This window comes from Ovis aries, chromosome 1 (genome assembly GCF_016772045.2).
Source record: "Ovis aries strain OAR_USU_Benz2616 breed Rambouillet chromosome 1, ARS-UI_Ramb_v3.0, whole genome shotgun sequence".
Classification (NCBI taxonomy): Eukaryota; Metazoa; Chordata; class Mammalia; order Artiodactyla; family Bovidae; genus Ovis; species Ovis aries.
Window position 1 is genome coordinate 97,909,202 of NC_056054.1, and position 23,390 is coordinate 97,932,591.

The 23,390-nt window shown below is 43.3% G+C and overlaps 1 protein-coding gene across 1 annotated transcript in view; it reads right to left on the bottom strand.

Moving 5' to 3' along the window:
* The window catches only part of LOC114117240 (neuroblastoma breakpoint family member 4-like), a 32,571-nt gene extending 31,708 nt beyond the window's left edge, over positions 1–863 (bottom strand). Inside the window, exon 1 of the mRNA XM_042253293.2 lies at positions 362–863. Within this exon, the coding sequence (XP_042109227.2) occupies positions 362–381 (20 nt within the window). The 5' untranslated portion in view covers positions 382–863. The remainder of the gene's footprint in view (positions 1–361) is intronic.
* Between the last annotated feature and the right edge of the window lie 22,527 nt (positions 864–23,390).

Sequence of the window (23,390 nt, forward strand, 5' to 3'; positions counted from 1 at the left end):
ACTGTCCAGTGAATGACACACAGCCAGATATAGAGTGTGGACAAGCACAGCGGGTGAATTGAAAAGAATGTAAGAATGACAGGGTCGAGAAAGGATTCCAGGATGTCGTCAGTCAGAGGGGGTTGTGGTTTAAAGGCAAATAAGGTATTGATGGCATAACATTGTGAATTAGCCAAGTGCCACTGGTTCACTTGAATGTAGTGAATTTTATGATGAGATTCAAGTCAGTAATTTATTTAAAAGCAAAAAGTAAATTACTTCCTGAATAACACCTGGAATCCATAATTCACCAACTGGTGTTCTCCACCTATTTGATAATATTGTGCCCTGTGCTCGCTGTGATCATCCCTGCCCTCCTTACCTCAGCCTTTCATCAAGCATTGGCTTCTCTGCTGGCTTCTCTGCTGGCCTCCGCACCTCAAACAGCAGCCTCCCCAGCACGGATTCAACGATGTCCTTACATGCTTCACACTCTGAGGAAAGAGAGACATGGCCTCAGGGAAAGCTGGCCTTGCTGCTGTGGTCACTGCCTTCAGGGAAGAGGACGGGCCACCTCAGTGGTGGATGTAACTCCTTCTTCAGTCTCAATGGAATGGTTTCCACATCTGATTCCTCAGTGTCTGAACTGAGGTTACTCCCATTGTAGAGGTGGGAGGAAAGAAGCTCCCAGGCACAGACCATAAATAGGATGAACTGCCATGGACAAATTCAGAATTCATATCCCCTGAGACTCACCCTGAATCCTGGGCCACTGGAACCAAGACCTGCAGCTCTTAGGTGAGACACTGAGCAGGGCTGCGGTGGCGATTCCTGTGGTGGAAGGCCCCCAGAGGACTACAGGACTGCTGGTTCCTCCTGCTGGGATTTCAGTAATGAACAAGTGTCTCAAGGTATAAAATTTGCCGGACACACTTGTGTAATAGAATACATGAAACCATACAGACCTGAAGGAGATATGCCAAACACTGAGAAAGTCTGTGTTATTAGGCACAGTAGAACTATGAACTAAGTGTATTTACCCCGGGCAACGGTCAGGGCTTTGTCAGATTTACTCAGCATTCACTACAACTCAAACAATAGTTACTACTACAGCACCACACAGACACAGGAGGAAACAGAGACACAGGAAGGTTCCCAACAGGGATGTGAGCCCAGGAAGCCTGGCCCAGAGTCCACGTCTTTCCACTGTGCTGTGGTGACCTCCACACCAAGGTCCCGGTGAGACATTTCTTCTTCTACTACTTCTCACAATTTCTCACCTAGAATTTTGTTACTATCATAACGTAGTGTAAATAAAACTTAGTTTGTGCTTTCCCAAAGGTCATCCTTTCACTGTCTAAAATTGGAGCCGTGACCTCTTCCTTGTCTCTGTGTCTGTCATTTTCCTTGACTCCCTCATTGCTTCACTGAAATGACTGTAGAAGTGACACACACAAGTTGTTAAGATTCCTCTCGTCCCTTTGTTGTGCATGTACCCTGGTCTTGACTCTTTCCTTACTCCAAAGGCCCTCTTACTGAACAGGCAAAATGATTCCAATCACCAGGCTGACTGTGGGTGCAAAGGGCCCTCACACTCTGCCTGGGTTTTTACTGGGGTTGGTGATCTCCTCACTTACCATCAGTCTCATGTTGGTCACCCATCTTGTAGCAGACTCAGGTTTCCCGACTCCTGGTCAACATATATCACCAAAGTTTCACCAGCTCACGTTGGGGCGGGGCGGGGGCAAGAGCAGACTGTCTGATTTCACCAGAAACACCTTCAATCTTGCCGCAGAGTCACATAGATTTCTTGACTCAGGAAGGAGAACCTGCACACTCAGAAAACTCAGCTTCTTTCTCACCAGGAGCCTCTGTCTTGATGGCATCACAGAAACCATGGTTTCAATGAGAAGCAGACTCATCCTGAAGCTCCTTTAAATCATATATCCTCCTTCTTACAGTGTCTAACCACACGTTACCCCAGTGTAACTAGCACAGGACTTTGCCAATGGAACTCAGAGAACCTTGAACTGAAGTAGTTCATTAGTCCCAGATTCAGCCAGGAGTCATGCAGGATCAGATATAGAACAGAAAGATTCCAGTCAACACAGCTTAGTTTTTCTCCTGACACAAGCACCTGAACTCCACTGTCTGAATTTTAACTCTAATCTCACCCTGCACGTCCCAGCAACGTGGAAAAGGCTCCACTTGTGCCTCCATTTTACCAGCCCCAGGAAACTGAAGGCAAAAGAGCCACTACTACCTTTCCTGATTGTGGTCAGGATGGAATTAAAATAATTAGGAAATGGAGACCAATCCTCTGAGAGACTTGTATTTTAAGGAAGAGAGTGATCATTCATTGCATTGGTGACCATGACTCCCAAAGACACTGTATTTCTTGTAGCTAATGGCCAGGAGGCAGTAGCTTGGGATATGAGGAATTTCTCTGTGAGGTCTCTGAAGTCCTGCTTGCACTTTGCCAGCTGCAACCAAGCTCCCAGGTTGATTTCCATAAGGGTAGGTTCTGGCCTCAGATCCAATAAAGACGAAGACATACTGCCAGGATGTGGTAGAAGGGGTAGCCAGAGTGGGAGGAGATACCCAATATATGGGGATTAGACAAGCAAAGTCACATTAGTTTAATCAGCACTGAGGGATGACAAAAACTGGAATTCTGACTCTACTGTTGGGAACAACTAGAGGGTTCTCAACCACAAAAGAAGTTGAAGATGCCAGAGCTCACAGAAAGGAGATGCTTGGGGCTCAGACTCAGAGAGAAGTGAAGGAGGGGACCCAGCGTGCTAGGTAACCATCTGGGGTTGCCATAACAGAACTGGTAGGGGAGGGGTACATGGAATCTTGGGGCCCTGCCTTCCAGGTGCCTACGCCATGACCGCTTGTGAACATTACCACTGATAGCACCCAAGCCCTCAGCAGCCACTCTGATGTTGACTACACATGTCCCGATACTCACTGATCTATCTCCTTCCAAACACTATCTAAGCTGAGTTCTCATTGTTCATTCTGCGATAAAACTATTCATGGAGGCCAGCCGAGGAGGCGCGCGGGTGGCACGCTGGCGGGCGGCGCAGCCTCGGCCGGGCGCGGTCGGCGGCGCCCCGCGAGCCGCCCCTGGATGTGGCAGGAGCGATGCGGCGGCGCCGCTACCTGCGGGACCGCGCCGAGGCGGCAGCGGGCGGCAGAGACGGCTGCAGCGGTCCTGGACTGGCTCTATGAATCCACTCACTGCATGAGCCAGCAGCACCCGCTCATCGTCTTCCTGCTGCTTCGTCATGGGCGCTGCCTGCCCGCTTCGCCGTCTTCTTCGTCAGCTCCGCCTGGAAGTTGAAGACCACGTGGCATTTAATCACAGTTCCGACTGCCCTGACGATTTTCTTTGCGATCTTCATCCTGGTGTGCATCGAGTCGGTGTTTAAGAAGCTGCTGCGCTCTCTTCTCTTTGGTGATATGGATCTGTCTCGTGGCCATGGGCTACTTGTTCATGTGTTTTGGGGCACTGCCCTCCCTGGGACCAGTCAGGCTTCAACAGGACATGAACCGTGAACTTCCAGATGTTCAAGCTGGATTTAGAAAGGCAGAGGAACCAGTGATCAAATTGCCAACATTCGCAGGATCATCCAAAAGCAAGAGAGTTCCAGGAAAATATCTACTTCTGTTTTTTTAACTATACAAAGCCTTTGACTGTGGGTCACAACAAACTGTGGAAAATTCTTCAAGAGATGGGAATACCAGACCACCTGACCTGCCACCTGAGAAACCTGTATGCAGGTCAAGATGCAACAGTTAGACCTAGACATGGAACAGACTGGTTCCAAATCAGGAAAGGAGTATGTCAAGGCTGTATATTGTCACCCTACTTATTTAACTTATATGCAGAGTATATCGTGAAATGCCAGATTGATAAAGCAAGCTGAAATCAGACGGGTAGATCATATGTGGCATACAAGGACACGTTCCCATCTTGAAAGTTTGCAACTTAAAGGTTCATATGTAGGGGACTTACTGTGTTCCCAGCCTCCAGCTGCTTCCCTCCAGGACCCCGCCGTCCAGTCTCTCCAGGGCAGGCTGACTTGGTAAGCCAACGCCATCAGGCCCTCCTGCTGGAAGCCATCGACACCTCCCCATCCCCTGATCACGTCCAGACCTCCTGCCGGCTACACACTTGCTGTGGCGTTTCCTCATCTCTTGGCCTCAGTCCCCAGGCTGTCCATCCTCCATCCCCACCTCTGACCTGGCTTGTAGTGTTTCCCGGCACAGTGGAGGCCGGTGCCTCACCCGGCCTGATTGCACCACTGTTACCCCATCCCATGAGCAGAGCTGGTCCCTTGCCCAAGGAACCTCCAGGCTCCCAGATGGTGAGGCTTGCTTTAGTGACTGTTCTAAATCTGAAGAAGATTTTGACATCCTTTCCTAAAATAGCTCCATGGAATACTTATTTCTTCAATTCAGGAATAGATTTGGAGGCTGTTTCAATGAATTATTTAGCCAGTCAGTGGAAAGTCGTCATTCATTTCAGAAGGAGTTATCATGTGAAAGATGACTGAAGTTATTAAAATTATTTTCTCGTGACTACTAAAATATGTGTCCATTTTCTGGAAGTAACCCAAAGTAAATGCTGGATTCCTGTGAAAACAGTACAGGACTGTTTATTCTTGTTGCCCAAAGACAGTCCACAAGGTTGAAACGTGGATGAGATGCTAAAATTTTCAAATGAAAATTAGAAGTACAGGTTTCACTAGACTTATTTTTTATTCGTATGGAAATACAAAACCTCGAATAGCCAAAGCAATCTTGAGAAAGAAGAATGGAACTGGAGGAATCAACTTGCTTGACTTCAGGCTCTACTACAAAGCCACAGTCATCAAGACAGTATGGTACTGGCACAAAGACAGAAATATAGATCAATGGAACAAAATAAGCCCAGAGATAAGTCCACACACCTATGGACACCTTATCTTCGACAAAGTAGGCAAGAATATACAACGGAGTAAAGACAATCTCTTTAACAAGTGTGTTAAAAACTGGTCAACCACTTGTAAAAGAATGAAACTAGATCACTTTCTAACACTAGACTTTTTTTGAGTTTTAATTAAATTTATGATTTCAATGTAAAAATGCAAAGAACATGCTCTCAAAAAAGAAAAAATTTCTATAATAATGATGGTTTAAACTAAAAGGGAAAGATTTTACAAATCATTTGATATATTTTGATGTATTGATTTTTTATTATTATAATATATTTTGTACAAGTATTTTCCTTATACATGTTGCTGATTTGTTTATAATCACAGTATAATCACATTGTTCAATTTACTATGAATCAATATTTATTGAAATTTCTATGTTTATAGTCATCCTGTTCTGCATAATGGCATCTTTATTTCCCTCTTAACTATACTATACTTACATTTCTTGTCTTATCGAATAGAAACTAAATTAAAATATTGAATAAAAGAGGGAAAAAAAAACTATTCATGGGAGAAATACTTTGCCGGCAGGTCTTAATTTCTGTCGGGCTATCATATAAACTCACCTCAGTTCACTTCAGTTCATTTCAGTCGCCCAGTCATGTCCGACTCTTTGCAACTCCATGGACTGCAGCACACCAGGCCTCCTGTCCCTCATCAACTCCTGGAGTTCAATGAAATTCACATCCTAAGTCGGTGATGCCATTCATCTCATCCTCTGATGTCCCCTTCTCCTCCCACCTTCAATCTTTCCCTGCATCAGGGTCCTTTCCAATGCGTCAGTTCTTTGCATCAGGTGGCCAAAGATTGGAGTTTCAGCCTCAGCATCAGTCCTCCCAATCAATATTCAGGATTGATTTCCTTTAGGATGGAATTGGTTCTCCTTGTAGTCCAAAGGACTCTCTATAGAGTCTTCTCCAACACCACAGTGCAAAATATTAACTCTTTGACACTTGCTTTCTTTATAGTCCAACTCACATGCATACATGACTACTGCAAAAACCATATCACCTCATCTTCTCTTTAAACCGATCTTCTGGCTTTTCACAAGTGAAGGATGTCACATTTGTAGACTGTCATGAATTTCTTCTCTAGGTCTTCTCCAGTTTAGTCTGTGTCCTGAAAACGGTAGGATAAAAATCAGAGTACAATACTAAGTGCTTAAATAATTTTTAAAATATTTTCTGTCCCATCTCAGTATTCTTTGCTGCATCCTGTTGTTATCTCAATTTCTTCTCTTTACTGGGCAGCATGTTGGCTTCAGAATGAACTTAAATTTGGCATGCAATTGTTCTATTTGTTTTTTTTTTTTAATGTTACTAAAACTACATTTCATACTTTCATTTATGTATTTCATTATAGCCTCACAAGAGCTCTTTCCAGCCGTCAAAGTGACTAAAAGAGTTCATGTGTACATCCTTGAAAACACGGTGTGCTTGTGCTCAGTCACCTCATTCTTGTCTGCCTCTTTGCGATCCCAGGACTGTAGCCCATCAGGCTGCTCTGTCTATGGGGATTCTCCAGGCAAGAATACTGGAGTGGGTTGCTATGCCCTCTTCCAGTGGATCTTTCTGACCCAGGGATCCAACTTGCACCTCCTGTGTCTCGGCATTGCAGGCTGCTTCTTTACCACTGAGCCACTGAGTCCATGGGGTGCCTGTCTGTTTAGAAAGATGTGACAGCCTCGTGCTATTGTTCTGTGTTCATGCAGGTCACCACCTATTGAACAGACCAGGTTCCAGAGCAGTGTTTGTGGCACACAGTTGGATCCATCTCTTTGAGTTTTCCTCATGTCATTGACCTGTGGTTGTATTCCAAAAACAGAGCACGGTTAAGTTCAAGGTTATAGGTCAGGGATCATGATGATGCAAAGTGAACATAAGCATTGTGTTCAGTGATACAGAAGCTGAGTTTGAGGAAAGAGAGACAGGCAAGCCTCGGACAGTGATGGTCTGAACCAACTCCTCACTTCCTTAGCATCTCTTCATACCCGGGTCTTGTGAGTCTGAGACCTAGAGAAGCCCTATAGCATCTGTCTCTTCAGTTTAGCTGTTGGTCTAACCTGGATGGAGGGTGAAATGGGTGTGACAACAGGCCACTGAGATTTGTTCATGTTAAGGTAAAAGATACAAAATTGGAACAACTACTTATGAAAGCTTTCTTCGCACATCCCCACACAGTCCTCCGAGTACATAGCTTAATGATAGTTGGTGTGAGATTCAAAGGCTTTAAGAAAATCTATTTTCTGGTTGCTGTGGGGCCTGACATTCTGTGGGGAAAGAAAATGTGTCAAGTCTTCATTTTAAATATGATGAAATCAAAATGCTCACAAAGGTATCTGACTTGAGGTCAAACAGGGATGAATTTTGCCATGCTGAGCAAAGAAATTATGCTTTTGAACTGTGGTGTTGAGAAGACTCTTGAGAGTCCCTGGACAGTAAGGAGATCCATCCAGTCCATTCTAAAGGAGATCAGCCCTGGGTGTTCTTTGGAAGGACTGATGCTGAAGCTGAAACTCCAGTACTTTGGCCAAGTCATGCAAAGAGTTGACTCATTGGAAAAGACTCTGATGCTGGGAGGGATTGAGGGCAGGAGGAGAAGGGGACAACAGAGGATGACATGGCAGCATGACATCACCGACTTGATGGACATAAGTTTGAGTAAATTCCTGGGAGATGGTGACGCACAGGAGGCCTAGTGCTGCAATTCATGCGGTCAAAGAGTCGGACAACTGAGCGACTGAACTGAACTGAACTGAACAGAAGTATATAACAGGTACAGTTCATTGACTGATACGTGCCAGGCATTTCACACATATTATGATACTTTCTTTCACTGGAATCATCAAGGTAACATCATTGTAGAAGAGGTACATTAAAAAATTTTATTTGACCAAAGTTAACTTAAAAAAACAAAAAAAAAACCACTTGCCTTGCATTTTGTAGGTAGGAGAAACCTACTGTTTTTATCCTGCCTTTGTCCCATTTCATACTCCTCTTTCTCTGTGACCTGACTTTATTCTTAGAGCCCTACCTTTTCAACTAAACCATTTCTATGCACTGAACAGTAGCAGAAGTGATGGCTGGGCCCTTCTAAGGCTTCCTGAGTGCTTATGTGTTTCAGGACACCAGAGGCCTTCTGGAGGCAAGAGCAGCCCATTAGAATCCGTGCTGTGCTAAGTTGCTTCAGTCGTGTCCCACTCTTTGTGATCCTATGGACTGTAGCCCTCCAGCCGCCTCTGTTCATGGAAATTTCAGGCAAGAAGACTGGAGTGGGTTGCCATTTCTTCCTCCAGGAATCTTCCTGACCCAGGAATCAAAACAATGTCTCTTGCGTGTCCTACATTAGCAGGTGGGTTCTTTACCACTAGCGCCCCTGAGAATCCCATCTGTTAGAATGGGCAGCTGCTTCCTAGCCCCTGAAGTTAGCAGGATGTACCCGGACAGAAAGGATCACCCATCAACTCAAGGATCTTTCTCTCAGTGACTGTGCTCCATTGGGCCGAACTCTCCTGAAATTGAATGCTCTTGCTAACTTTCTGGTTTCTTGTTAGGTGGCTTGAGTGTTTATAAAATTTTCTAACAAACATCTTTGCTGAAGTTTGCATTTCTAGCAATACGATTTATTGTTTAGAAGTGGCAGCTTGGAGAAGATTGGTCCCATCAATGAGCAAACAAGGGTGAATTCAGCTTTCACTCAAACCAGACTGAATTTAAAATTAGGCTCTCACTTTCCTTGAGGTGGATAGTCAGGTGCCACAGCGTGTGTCCCCAAGGACTTGTGTCTCTGCTGTACACTGGACAAGAGCAAATGGGGTCAGATGGGCCTAGTCCTTCAATGCTAGAGTCTTCCAATAGTTCTCTGCTTTAGTCACTGGATTGGAAACACCCTTGACTTTGCTCTGACCTCCTTCTGTGTTTGGGGTAAAAGGTATGCAGCTCAGTTGTTCTGTCCCCAGGCTGATCACTGTAAGATTCACCTGGAGAGTTAGTACCAAACAAGTGCACAGTCCTCACTGAAGCAGCTGTGATTCAGCAAGTTCAGGTGGGACCTGGAATCTATTTGTTAAAGGTACTCAGGTGTGCACTTAGTCTTACCCACTCTTTGACCTCCTCATGATTCCGAGGATGATTATTTCATTTATGGTACTTCTAGTGCTCAAAATTGACTGGTGCCAAAACATAACTCTCTGCTGCTTTGCAGAGGAAGAAACTGAGGCACAGAGAGGGTCTCTAACGGCCAAGACCCCATGCTATAAGGGCAAGAGCCACACCCGGTAGTATCCTCTACTCCCAAAACCCCCATCCCATATTTTCTAGTTCACTCTTGTCAGATTCTTCCAAGTAGCTGTGTCCTTCACCTATACTGCATTTCTACCAAAAACTTCCAAATGTATTAATAATTTCTCACTTGATACTGTTTTTCAACAGATATTTTGCAGAAAAGTCAGTCATTACCCCGTGATGCATATTGACTTTATTAAGAAACTGGATATGGTTATCACTTACTCTCTCTTCTTTCATTCATCAATTTGTGTTCTGTTTACTTAAACCAGTACATTGTCTTAATTACAGTGTTTTAACCTGAGTTTTGAAATCTAGTAGAGTAAATCCTCCAACTTAATTCTCCTTCAGTGTCTTGGCTAATTTAGATACTCTGATTTCCATTTACATGTTATAATTAGCTTGCAAAATATACATCCCCCAAATGCCAGGTGCAATACTATTGAGAATAACAAGGATTTGACATTCTAAAAATACTGTCTACCAATCTACAAATGTTACATATATTTCTATTTATTTAGGTCTCTAATTCTCTCAGAAGTAGTTTTCAGGAGTCATCAGTCTGTATTCTTAAGCACTAAATGATCATGGATGTTTATCTCTTATATATTTTTATTAATTATTTCTAATACAGCTGGTATGGAGAAATGTGGTATATTTTTATATGAATCTCTTGACTGCACCATTTAAAAATATACAACTAAATACATTTGATAGATGTATACCACAGAAAGAGATGACATGGGGGAATCAATCTTTCCAGAAACTGATCTGATTTCTTTATTTTCATGTTTGCTTATACTTTTTGTTATACATAGGGATGAATACAGAGTCATGCGGGGTCAGCAGACCTGACCCTTGTCCAAATCAGGTGCTTCATATAAATGTATACCACATTTGATAGATGGAAACCACAGCTACAATCAAGATGCAGGGTGTTCCATCGGTCACAGCATCCAGGTAATTCAAGGGGAGATGGAATCGACGTCCTAGGAAAAAATTATTTAAATACAGATATAAAGAGAGATTAGAAAAGGAATAGTAGTAGGAAGATTAGTGGAGAAAAGAGTCTGAATAACTTCGCTTACGTGGAATACCAATCACCACCTATGTAGGCCACAGGCATCTTTCTGTTCTGCTGAAGGAGAGGAGTAACTGAGGCCTCCCAGTCTGATCTTAGAAGCCCAGGAAAAATTAGCAGGCTTGGTGAGTACCCACGTTCCAGATGGGAATTCAGCCAGAAGGGAAAAGAAAAGAATGACATGGGGAATCAGTCTTTCCAGAAACTGATCTGATTTCTTTATTTTTCAGGTTTGCTTATATACTTTTGTTATACATAGGGATGAATACAGAGTCACGAAGGGTCAGCAGACCTGACCCTTGTCAAAATCAGGTGCTTCATATAAGTGTATACAAAGGTCTTATGGGTTTTACATCATCTTCTGGCCATGAGGTCTGCTGACATTTTATGGCCCTTTCTGATAACGGTCAGCCAATCAGAAAACTTATTTTTCCAGGGGTGATTTTTCTTAAACCAAGTGCCACCTTCAAATAAAATTGCATTCCTATATGGTGAGGGTGTAGCGGTTACAATCAAGAAAGGAATTTACTTAGCCTAAGGTTTAACATGATTAATCTTAAAGGATAATACTTATTTCTCCTATATGCTAGTTATATTCATTATAGGGGAAGGGAATATGGAAATTTAGCAGCAAATATGGCTCAACAAATGAAAAACCCTTCACCAATAGAATTTCTAACCAACCCACTATACTAATAATTTCTAACTTCCCAAAGAATCTGCCTTTAGTAAGTCTAAAACATCTCATGCCTCTCACAGTTGGGAGGCTGTAAACAATCACATGTGGCCAGACGAACCTGTATAGGCAGGCTAGATAACCTTCAGAGGAGTTCGTAAGTTGAAACACTCTTGTCACGCCCAGGAATTTTTATTGACTTGGAGCTGTAAGTTAACTCCTTCTCCGAGAGAGGTAATGGGGGTCAGCCTCCCGTAAAGTCAGAGGTAGAGGTGAGAGCATGAAACAGTAAAGTAGGTAGACTCTGGTTTTGAAGTAAATGCTTGGGAAAGGGGGTTTCTGAGGCTCAATCCTGCCTTGCATATGCCAAAGCCTCCTTCCTCATGACCTTTGCCATGGGCGGAGTTCCTCCCACTGGCTCCTAGCAGGTCACAACATTCCTTGTTCCCCTTTGGAGTACATCACTCCCTCAACGCTTACCCCAAGCAACCAGTTTAGATGAATTTGCCTTTTAACACATTTTATAAAATGGAACAGTATACATAGTCTTCCTTGTCTGCAAATTAAGCACTCAACACATAGTTAAGAGAGGATGTGTGTGAAGCCTCAAAATTGTAAATGCACACAAACATTACCACCATCTCTGCTTCAGAAATGAGTCCCATTATCCTGTCCCCTGATAAGAATGAAGATCTCTAATTTATCTCCAAACAACATTTATCCACCTTATTGCACCCTTACTTGGAGGACATCCACGTGTAGGCACTTCCAAGTTTCAGGCTGAGGGTCTAGTGCAGAGCCTCAAGGTCCCATCATCTTCCTCTTGGAATTGGTGCTCCCAGCAGTATAAACTCATCCTCCTCCTGGGATTGGTGCTCCCAGCAGTATAAACCAATTGGATCCATCATGTGGACCCCCTCGGCAGGTACAAATTTGCTGTGGGGTTAAGTTACCTCCTGGTCCTTCCTGCTCCGCTCAGGTTGCTCCTGAGAACTTAGATGATGCTGTGCATTCCTCAATTCCTAGTGTACTTTCCAAGCTCAACTTGTGCTTCTCCTCGTCTCCTTGGCAAACAGCACCTCGACCATTACCTTGCTTTTCCTTGGGATTTCTCATCTTCCAAACCTGTTGATATCCTTTCTTCCATCCCCTCTCTGCTTTCTGTGTTTCCAGTGTGTGGGCCCAGTTGAGGCTCTTATAGGAGACACACAGAGAAGGAACCACGGTCAGGTCTTGGCTGCACATCCCAGTGCACATTAAATATGCATCTCAGTCTCTCATGCACTCAGAGAAAACTCAGCAGGAAAGGAATTTGGAGATTTTGAATAACCTTATCCTACAGATGAGGAAACTGAGGCCCAGAGAGATATGGAGATTTTGCCAAAATTCTCACACCCTTATGCAGCAGAGCTGCCACACAAACCTTGACTACAAGTGTTTGTATCCAAAAGCACCAGGAACCCATGGATAAATTTCAGGGACATTTGATCAAACTTACTTTTTATTTCCTTCCTATAATAAAAAATACCTGATAGACATTTCTAAAATTTCACCTCTGTCTATAGTCCTATATTTAGACTCTGCAATCCCTTCTCTGGGGTATCTTCCTGACCCAGGGACTGAACTCAGGTCTACTGCATTGCAGGTGGATTCTTACCATCTGAGCACCAGGAAGCCCAATCTCTTTCCAATAGTCCTATATTTATACTCTGTTTTCCCCTTGGTGGACACAATGGGACCAAGAAATGCATGAATATTAACTACATCACAGTCTTTATTTAAAAATTAGATGTGATTGATTCTCTGTAAAACATCTGGCTCCTGTGCTAGAGGCCATATTCCTGAGCGCCAGGCGCCTCTGTGCCTTAGTCAACTCTTCCCCAGAGCCTCTTCAAAGCCTGCCAAATAGAACATTCAGTAAATACTTGTCAAAAGGAATGACAAAAGCCATCCTCTTTCTCTCAAATGAACTAGAGAGTGAGCTGGCCCCTGAAGAGGGAGCCTAGGGTCTGGCCACCTGGTGTGCAGTGGCTGTGAGCAGAGATCTGACCAGGTGGTGTGGGAAGGTTTCACTCTAACCTGCTGGCACCAGCTGCTCTCTTGACCTCAGCGCCTCCCTTCAGCTCATCCTCTTGAGAGGCTCACCACGATCCTGGCTTCTGTCACCACTCAGCCTCTCCAGCCTCAGTTAGCCACCAGCAGGACTGATAATGGACTCTGTGTCACTTTGGTCTCCAGGTGAAATCCCTAAGGGCCCTGCCACTCCAGTCCTGTGCCCCTTGCCTTCCAGGAGACGGAATGGCAAGAGGAAGCAGAAGCGAAGCCACCATGGGTCCTTAAAACTGCAGGAAGGATGGGCCTGTACACTCTTCACAGCACCCTCTCTGCTGAGGAGGATCTTGGCCCACTTCCACACCTACTGGAGGGTCTGGAAGGAGTCAGAGATATGGCCTCGTGGGTAGGGTGAAAGGCAGAGGGCCTTTCCTGCACTTGAGGAATAACAAGGCAGGGTGACCGTGCCTCAGCTCTAAGGAAAACATGCCTAGTTACTAGGCATGGACCTTGCGACACTGCTTCTCAACATCCTGGGGGCCTGGGAGCCAGCAACAGACATTTCTTGCCTCATCACCTGTCCTCAGAGGTCAGCTCAGGGGAAACAGGACCTGCTTCCTCACAATGCAGCATGTGATCCCAACACTGGAGCTCCTCAGCAGATCTGAAAGCACAAGACTGAGCAGCAGTGCCTTGCAGGTCAGTGTGGGCAGGGGCCCAACTGCTTGAGCCAGGGCCCATGCAACTGGGTCACTGTCAGGCCGTGTCAGTCTACACTGCAGCACCTGAGTACTTTGAATCCATGTGGTGGGAATGGTGACTCCCATATGCCATCTCATGCTTAGCCTAGACTTCCTACTTATACTCTATTGTTGTCTCCAAAAGCCGTACTGAATTTACATATACTGTCCCCTTTTGTCATCCCAACTTCTCTCTGGGAACTAGGGACTAACTGTCACAGCAAGCCCACTGAAAGTCTTGTGTAAAGCAAACCGTGATCATTTTTAAGTGACATGCAAGAGGCCCCCATTTGTGCTTGTGCGAAACCTAGTCTGTATCTTCAAAAGTGCTTTAGAAAGTGTGTATGTGTGTATAAATGTATAATATATATTCATATATGTTGCTACAGTGCTGTGTGGAAGGCTAACTGGTGGATAGGGTGAGTGACAGGAAATGACACAGTCTTTTTGGTGGCTATTAAAGCAAACTACATATTAAAAAATAGTTTTCCTTGCCTGTTAAGTTTCCAATTTCTATACCAGCCTGCCGGTGAGTGTGTAAGAATAGGAATTACAAACTGTCACTAAAAGCTCAGCATCTAAAGCAGAATCAAGATGCTGTAGTAGCTGGCATGGAGATCCCCACCCACACAAAGACATCAAAAATACATTCACATGTGGACACTTCTTAATGGAGACTAACTGGCACTAGCTAACTCCTGAAAAACCAAAGCTGCAAGAAGGATCTACACATAACTAGATAGGATGGGAAAGAAAAGAATCAGTCCAGGCCCTGGGCCCCATGAGGGATCCGCAAAGAGAACGTCCACAAGGGTAGACCCGGCCTTGGAGTAGTCAGGTCAGGTCACAATTTGGGTGTCGCAGCCCTGGGATCCTGCAAGGAGGCCCGACCACCTTGCCCCTGGGAAATCTGAGACAGAAGGTTTGGAGAAGTCTAGACTCTACTCATCAGGAGCACATGCTGGGTTGCTGACAATCAGGGTGGAGAGTCATGCACTGTGAGCAGCTTCCTTGCTGTATTTCCCAATCCAAAGGGGCCAATGCCTTGGTTCCACTCACTCCACACCACACTTTGGCACAAGATCTTGACAGAGACTTGATCTAGCTTTGCAGAGACAGACCAGAACGGCTGGGGTGTAATCCTGGAATATCCTCAGAGGCCATAGTCAGTGAGGGCTCAGAGCAACAGGTGTAGATGCAGCAAACATTAGTGTGTGCAGAGGGCAGCACAACAGGAGCATGCAAGGGCCAAGGGGTGAATCTCTAGCAGACAGGCCCTGAGTGAGGATGTGGCCTAACCAGGCAGAGACAGCCCTGAGACCCTGGGGTGTGGTCCAGCTGGGGCTTCGATGGCCATCACGAACACACCACACTGAGGAGTATGTAGTGGTTTGTCTTCCAGCTTAGCACTAGATCTGGGCAGACAGGTCCTGGGTGAAGTCTGCCACAGAGCCAACCCAGATCTCAGGCAGCAGTGCAGCCACCTCAATTCTTGCAGTTACCTCAACCCTTGCAGCCACAACCCCCACCCCCCACCTCCAGCCCCAGCCCACTCCACACCACAGCCTTATACTAGATCTGAGACAAACAATAGGGATATAACCTTGTCCTGACCCTGAGTGGAGCTGTAGATGTATATCCTGTGTGAATACATGGCCCTTACTTGCTTCACCACTCACTTCATTTGGGGCAGGGCATACACTCAAGGGCAACAGCCTGATTAAACACAACTGTCAAGGCTGCTACTCCAACAACTGGGGAACACAGCCTGCTCCTGAGACAGCTATGATACAGGGCAGAGAGGAAGCCCTACCTCACACCCAGCACAGCCTTTCGATACTACACCATCAATCACACTCCACTATCAAGGGGATCATGACAGCACAAACTGAGGAAAGACTTAACTGGCATCCATCTGAAACCAGCCCTCACACCAAAAATATGAGACTCATGGAGGCTACACAGGGACACTCCCACATTAAATCAGCCATTCAAGACCACAATAGATAACTGTTTCTCCTAAAATCATACAGACAAAGTTCAGTCAAATGAACAGGAAGATCTACTCCCAATTCAAACAACGAAAGAAATTCTCTGAAAGAACAAATAATGAAACAGATCTCAACAGTCTACTAGACCAGGAGTGCACAGAGGAGGTAATAACTCAAGATAATAAAAGTTACTTATGACAGAATCGCACCCAATATACAACTCAATGGTGAAACACTGAAAGCCTTCTCACTAAAATCTGGAACAAGACAAGGATGCCCATTCTCACCATTTCTATTCAACATAGTATTGGAAGTCTTAGCCATAGCAATCACACGTGAAAAAAATTAAAGGTATTCAAATGGAAGATATAACATTGTGAATATATGCAGATACGATGCTGTACAGAGAAAACCCTATGGACTCTACACAGAAACTACTGGTACTGATACACAAATTAAGTTAGCAGGATACAAGATTAACATACAGAAAAAGGTGGCATTTCTTTACTCCAACAATGAAATATCGGAAGGGAATGTGAACTATACCTTTAAAATTGTAATCCCAAATTAAACTGCTTAGGAATAAACCTCACCATGGAAGTCAAAGACTTGTATGCTGACAACTATACAACATTAATAGAGGACACTGAAGAGGATTCAAAGAAATAGAAGGGTATCCCAGCTCGGAATTGGAGGAATTAATATTGTTAAAATGGCCATACTACTCGAAATAATGCATCGATTTAAAGCAATCCCTTTAAAATCATTCACAACATGTTTCACATAACTAGAAATAATAATCCTAAAATTCATAAGAAACCATAAAAGATTTAGAATTGCAAAAGCAATCGTGAAGAAAAATAACAAAGCTGTAAACATAACCCTCCAAGACTTCAGACAACACTACAAAATGATACTAATCAAAATTATGTGGTATTAGGACAAAAACAGACATGTGGATTAATGGAACAAAATAGAGAGCCCAGAAATAAACCCACATATCTATGATCAATTTACCTCTGACAAAGGAGGCAGGAACATACATACAATGGGAAAAAGTCTCTTCAGCAAGTGGTGTTGGGAAAGTTGGAGAGCCACATGTAAAGCAATGAAGTTAGAACACATCCTCTCACCATACACAAAAATAAACTGCAAATGGCTTAACTAATTAAACATAAGACATCACACCATAAAACTAGAAGAGGCAGACCATTCTCTGACATAACCGTGCCAACATTTTCTTAGGTCAGTCTCCCAATAGAAATAAAAACAAAAATCAACAAATGGAACCTAATCAAACGTACAGACTTTTGTATAGCAAGGTAAACCATATAGAAAATGAAAAGGCAACCCCTAGAATGGGACAAAATATTTTCAAATAATGCAGTCAGTAAGGGCTTAATTTTCAAAATACACAAACACCTCATACAACTCAACAAGAAACAAACAAAATCAACCCGACCCAAAAATGGGCAGAAGACTTAAACAGACAATTCTCCAAAGAAATACAGATAGCCAACAGGCACGTGAAAAATGCTCAACATGGCTAATTATTAGAGAAATGCAAATCAAAACTAAAATAAGGTACCACCTCATACCACTCAGAATGGCCATCACTAAAATGTCTACCAGTAAAAACGGTTGGAGAGGGTGTGGAGAAAGGGAACTCTTCTGCACTCTTGGCAGAAATATAAGATGCTGCAGCCACTGTGGAAAATAGTATGGAAGTTCCTCAGAAAACTAAACATAGAATTACCATATGATCCAGCAATCCACTCCTGGGTATATATCTGGACAAAACTATAATTCAAAAAGATAAATGTGCCCCTATGTTCATAGCAGCACTAGTCACAATAGCCAAGACATGGAAAGAACCTAAATGTCCATTGATGGATGAATGGATAAAGAAGATGTCACACACACACACACACACACACACACAGCACACAAAAGAACAGAACTCAGCCATTGGCAGAACAGAATGAAGCCATCTGGCAGCAACATGCGTGACTAGAGATGATCATACTAATATCATAAGTCAGAAAGAGAAAAGATAAATATCATATGATATCACTTATATGTGCAACTAAAATATAACACAAATGAACCTATCCATGGGGACAGATTCATGGACATAGAGAACAGACTAGTGTTGCCAAGGGAAGAGGGCTGAGGAAGGTATGGAATGGAAGGCTGGGGTTAGGAGATGTAAGCTTTTATATGCAGAATGGATAAACAACAAAGTCCTACTATATAGTCCAGAGAACTATACTCAGTATCCTATGATAAACCATAATGGAAAAAAGAATATATATCTGTATGTATAACTAAGTGACTTTGTTATACAGTAGTAATTTACACAACATTGTAAATCAACTATACTTCAATAAAAGAGGAGGTAATAAAATGTTCACTGAATTAAGAAAAAGTATCAACAGAAATGTAGGTCACTGTAACAAGGACCTAGAAACCATAACTATGAACCAATAAACAGTCAATAATTCAACTGCCAGAAATATAATCTAGAAGCAATAAATAGCAGACTAAATGACACAGAATAATGAATAAGTGATCTTGAAGATAGCATAATGGAAATCAAATCCAAAGACAAGTCAGAAAGACAATTTAAAAAAACCACAATTTACAAGACTCATGAGACAACAGAAATCACGCCAGCCTTCATGTAACAGGGATTCCAGAAGGAGAAGAAAGATGGACGTGAGTCTGAGTAACTCCGGGAGTTGGTGCTGGACAGGGAGGCCTGGCATGCTGCGATTTATGGGGTTGCAAAGTCGGACACAACTGAGCCACTGAACTGAACTGAACTGAACCTTTATCAATAGAAAGAAAGACGGCCATAAAATGTTAATCAGTCTTCAGACCAGAAGATACTGTAAACAAACGTAAGACCCTTGTAAGAATAAAGGTATGCAATGAATACTCTTTAGATAAGTGTCAGAACAGCTGACCCTGCGTGACTCTGCTTCTTACATTTATCTCTATGGACAACTTAAAGTATAAAAGCTTCCCTGAAAAATAAAGAGATGGACCAGGACCAGTTCCACGAAAGCCTGGTTCCCCCGTGTCAATTCTTTCTTTCTTTCTCTCTTTCTTTCTTTCTTTCTTTCTTTCTTTCTTTCTTTCTCTCTTACTGTCTTTTTCAGGCTGATCCCTTGGAGCATAGGGGCCCTCTGTGTTCACTTATCTGCCTGTGCTTCTAAGACCTGAATGGGAAGGCACTCTGCGTCTTCACTCCCTCGGGAGACCAGGAGGGTGACTGCGGCCTATGTGAACGGTGCAAGTCCCTTGTCTTGGGGCTTTATTGGCTTTCTGTGTAAACCAAGGAATATCAGCCTCTTTTCTCTCCTCTAGTCTCTTAACTGCAAATTCCTTCCTTATCTCTCTCTATATCTATATATCTCTCGCCTCACTGTCCACGCTTCGGATACCTGAATCCATTTGGGGCTGGACCCCGGTATGCAATCTAAAAATATTACAATGACTTTATTCACAAAATAGAAACAGACTTCCATAGAAACAAATTTATGCTTCCCAAAGAAGAAATAAGGAGACAGGTATAAATTAGGAGCTTGGGATTAACAGGTACACACTGTTATATATAAAATAGATAAACAACAAAGATATACTGTATAGCACAGGAACTATATTCAATATTTTGTAATAATCTATAATGCAAAAGAATCTGAGAATATATATATATATTACTGAATAACTTTACTGTATAGCTGAAACACAATATTGTTTTTAAAAGCTGCTAAAATTAAAATATATATAAAGAGGTCAGGTGACAAGAGGTCCAATCCAAACATGGCAGCACAAAGGCAGCTCCTAAAGGAAGAGTCAGCCTTGGGAATGATTCAGATAACTGCTTTCTTGGTCATCTGGGCCTGGAATCATCTGCGGGTGGGAGGACAAGAAGAGATAACAGCCATGAGGAGGAAATGAAGGACCTGGAAGTGTGAGAAGAAACAAGCAACAGTGAGTGACTCTAAGGAAAACAAAGGTGTTTTGAATTGTGGTGGAGACAAGAAAGCTGTGATTTTATCTTCTGGTTTAAATGCAGTCCTGGACACACCTTGTAAGCCAGGAAGCTTTATCAGACATCCACATCACATTAGAGTGCTAGCCACAGAGAACAGGGCTCAATAAGTCAGAGTAAAGGCTAGTTGGCTCGTCTCTGAAGGTCTGTGATGAAGGAGACCATCTTCCCAACAGCCCTTGCAATTTCAGGCTTCCCTGCTCTGACCCTGCAAACACTGTTTCTCAAATCTGAGAATTTCTCCTTGTTCAGTGTGTGTATACTGGGAAAACATCAAGGTGGCAATATTTCCCAGTAAGTTTCATTTATGCAGGACTCTATTGAGGTTATTCATCAATCTGTTTCTATTTGAACTGTCCTTGGTGCTTTTCTTCAAAGAAAAATGTAAAATTTACATATTCTTCTTTTAGACTTTACCAATCTTTCACATGCTTTGAAGTGTGAAGACAATTTGAGATAATACTGAGCTTAACTCCCTTATCTGGTGGCCCAGATGGTAAAGAATCTGCCTGCAATACAGGAGACCCAGGTTTGATCCCTGGTTGGGAAGATCCCTGGAGAAGGGAAAGGCAACCCACTCCAGTATTCTTGCCTGAAGAATTCCATGGACAGAGGAGCCTGGTGGGTTACAGTCCATGGGGTCTCAAAGAGTTGGATATGACTGAGTGACTAACACTTTCACTTTTCTTTACCTTAAGTTTCTGCTAGTCAATTTAGCAAAGGTCTATTTTTCCCAACTTTATTATTCCTGATATGTCCCAGTATAATAGACGCTTGCTCTTTGGAAGAAAAGTTATGACCAATCTAGATAGTATATTCAAAAGCATAGACATTACTTTGCTGACTAAGATCCGTCTAGTCAAGGCTATGGTTTTTCCTGTGGTCATGTATGGATGTGAGAGTTGAACTGTGAAGAAGCTTGAGCTGAAGAATTGATGCTTTTGAACTGTGGTATTGGAGAAGACTCTTGAGATTCCCTTGGACTGCAAGGAGATCCAAACAGTCCATTCTGAAGGAGATCAACCCTGGGATTTCTCTGGAAGGAATGATGCTAAAGCTGAAACTCCAGAACTTTGGCCACCTCATGAGAAGAGTTGACTCATTGGAAAAGACTTTGATGCCGGGAGGGATTGGGGGCAGGAGGAGAAGGGGACAACCGAGGATGAGATGGTGGGATGGCATTACGGACTCGATGGATGCGAGTCTGAGTGAACTCCGGGAGATGGTGATGGACCGGGAGGCCTGGTGTGCTGCGATTCATGGGGTCACAAAGAGTCGGACACGACTGAGCGACTGAATTGAATGTTGACAAAATTACCCCCATGGCAACATTCTGGATTTTATGTAAACTGAAGTGATTTTGGGCATGCTTATTTCCCTATTTCATCCTCTGTTGATGTAGTTTTTAAGTTTCTATGAGAATTGGACTCCGTATGTGTAACTAATGAATTTTATTACAATTCCACAGAATCTCTTTCCTACTTGTCAGAGTGTCCGACTCTTTTGACTCCATGGATAGTAGCCCACCAGGCTGCCTCCTCCATCCATGGAATTTTCTAGGCAATAGTACTAGAGTGGGTTGCCATTTTCTTCTCCAGGGGATCTTCCTGACTCAGGGATCAAACCAGGGTCTCCTGCATTGCAGGTAGACACTTTACCGTCTGAGCCAACAGGGAATCCACTAATATTTCATATATAGCTCCTTAAACACAAGTAGTAAACCTGACGTTACTTTTCTCTAACTTGGGAAAATCAGTATATTGAATGGAGCGGATTCAAGGGCAGTCTCTATGCAACAGTTGCTGGATCTACCTGGGTTGGCAGATACCAGGAACCTGTGGCTTTGTTTCTCAGATGTACATGGGGAAATATAAGACAGGATCAGAGGTGAAAAGGCTATATACCACGCAGGCACAAGAATATTTAGAAGCACAGCAGCTTGAGTCAGAAAGAGAGATGTGGGCAAAAAAAAAAAAGAGTCATCTTCTAACCTACATTACCCCATGGTTTGTGAGTCCAAAATATGGAAGTTCTCCTGATATATGTGTGTCACTATAACTCTGCTGGGATTGGCTAGGCTGGTGGTTTCACAAGGGTGACAATGGCCACAATATCCAACTGTTCCACTAAGTACTTATGACTAGTGAAGTGAAGGAAGGAGTGAGCAGATTGCTTCTCAATGCTGGGGCCCCACCTCTCATTACAGTTCAGTTCAGTTCAGTTCAGTAGCTCAGTCGTGTCCGACTGTTTGGGGACCCCACGGACTGCAGCATGCCAGGCCCCTCGTCCATCACCAACTCCCAGAATTTACTCAAACTCAAGTCCTCGAGTTGGTGATGCCATCCAACCATCTCATCATCTGTCGTCCACTTCTCCTCCCACCTTCAATCTTTCCCAGCATTAGAGTATTTTAAAGTGAGTCTGGTCTTTGCATAGGGTGGCCAAAGTGTTGGAGTTTCAGATTCAATGTCAGTCATCCAATGAATATTCAGGACTGATTTCCTTTATGATGGACTGGTTGGATCTCTTTGCAGTCCAAGGGACTCTTAAGAGTCTTCTCCAACACCACGGTTCAAAAGTATCAACTCGTCAGTGCTCAGCTTTCTTTATGGTCCAACTCTCACATGACTACTGGAAAAACTATAGCCTTAACTAGACAGACCTTGTTGGCCAAGTAATGTCTCTGTTGTTTAATATACTGTCTAGGTTGGTCATAACTTTCCCTTTAAAGAGTAAGTGTCTTTTAATTTCATGGCTGCAGTGACCATCTGCAGTGATTTGGGAGCCCAGAAACAGAAAGTCACTATTTCCCCATCTATTCTGCCATGAAGTGATGGGACCGATGCCATGATCTTAGTTTTCTTTCTTTCTTTTCTTTTCTTTTTTTTTTTTCACTTTGTTTTACTTTGCAATACTGTATTGGTTTTGCCATACATTGACATGAATCCACCACGGTGTACATGCGTTCCCAAACATGAAAGCCCCTCCCACCTCCTCCCCATAACATCTTCTGGGTCATCCCCATGCACCAGCCCCAAGCATGCTGTATCCTGTCGAACATAGACTGGCGATTTGATTCTTACATGATAGTATACATGTTACAATGCCATTCTCCCAAATAATTCCACCTCTCCCTCTCCTCAGAGTCCAAAAGTCCCTTATACATCTGTGTCTTTTTGCTGTCTTGCATACAGGTTCGTCATTGCCATCTTCTAAATTCCATATATATGTGTTAGTATACTGTATTGGTGTTTTCTTTCTGGCTTACTTCACTCTGTAAAATCAGCTCCAGTTTCATCCATCTCATCAGAACTGATTCAAATGTATTCTTTTAATGGCTGAGTAATACTCCATTGTGTATATGTACCACAGCTTTCTTATCCATTCATCTGCTGATGGGCATCTAAGTTGTTTCCATGTCCTGGCTATTATAAACAGTGCTGCGATGAACATTGGGGTACATGTGTCTCTTTCAATTCTGGTTTCTCGGTGTGTATGCCCAGCAGTGGGATTGCACATAAGGTAATTCTATTTGCAATT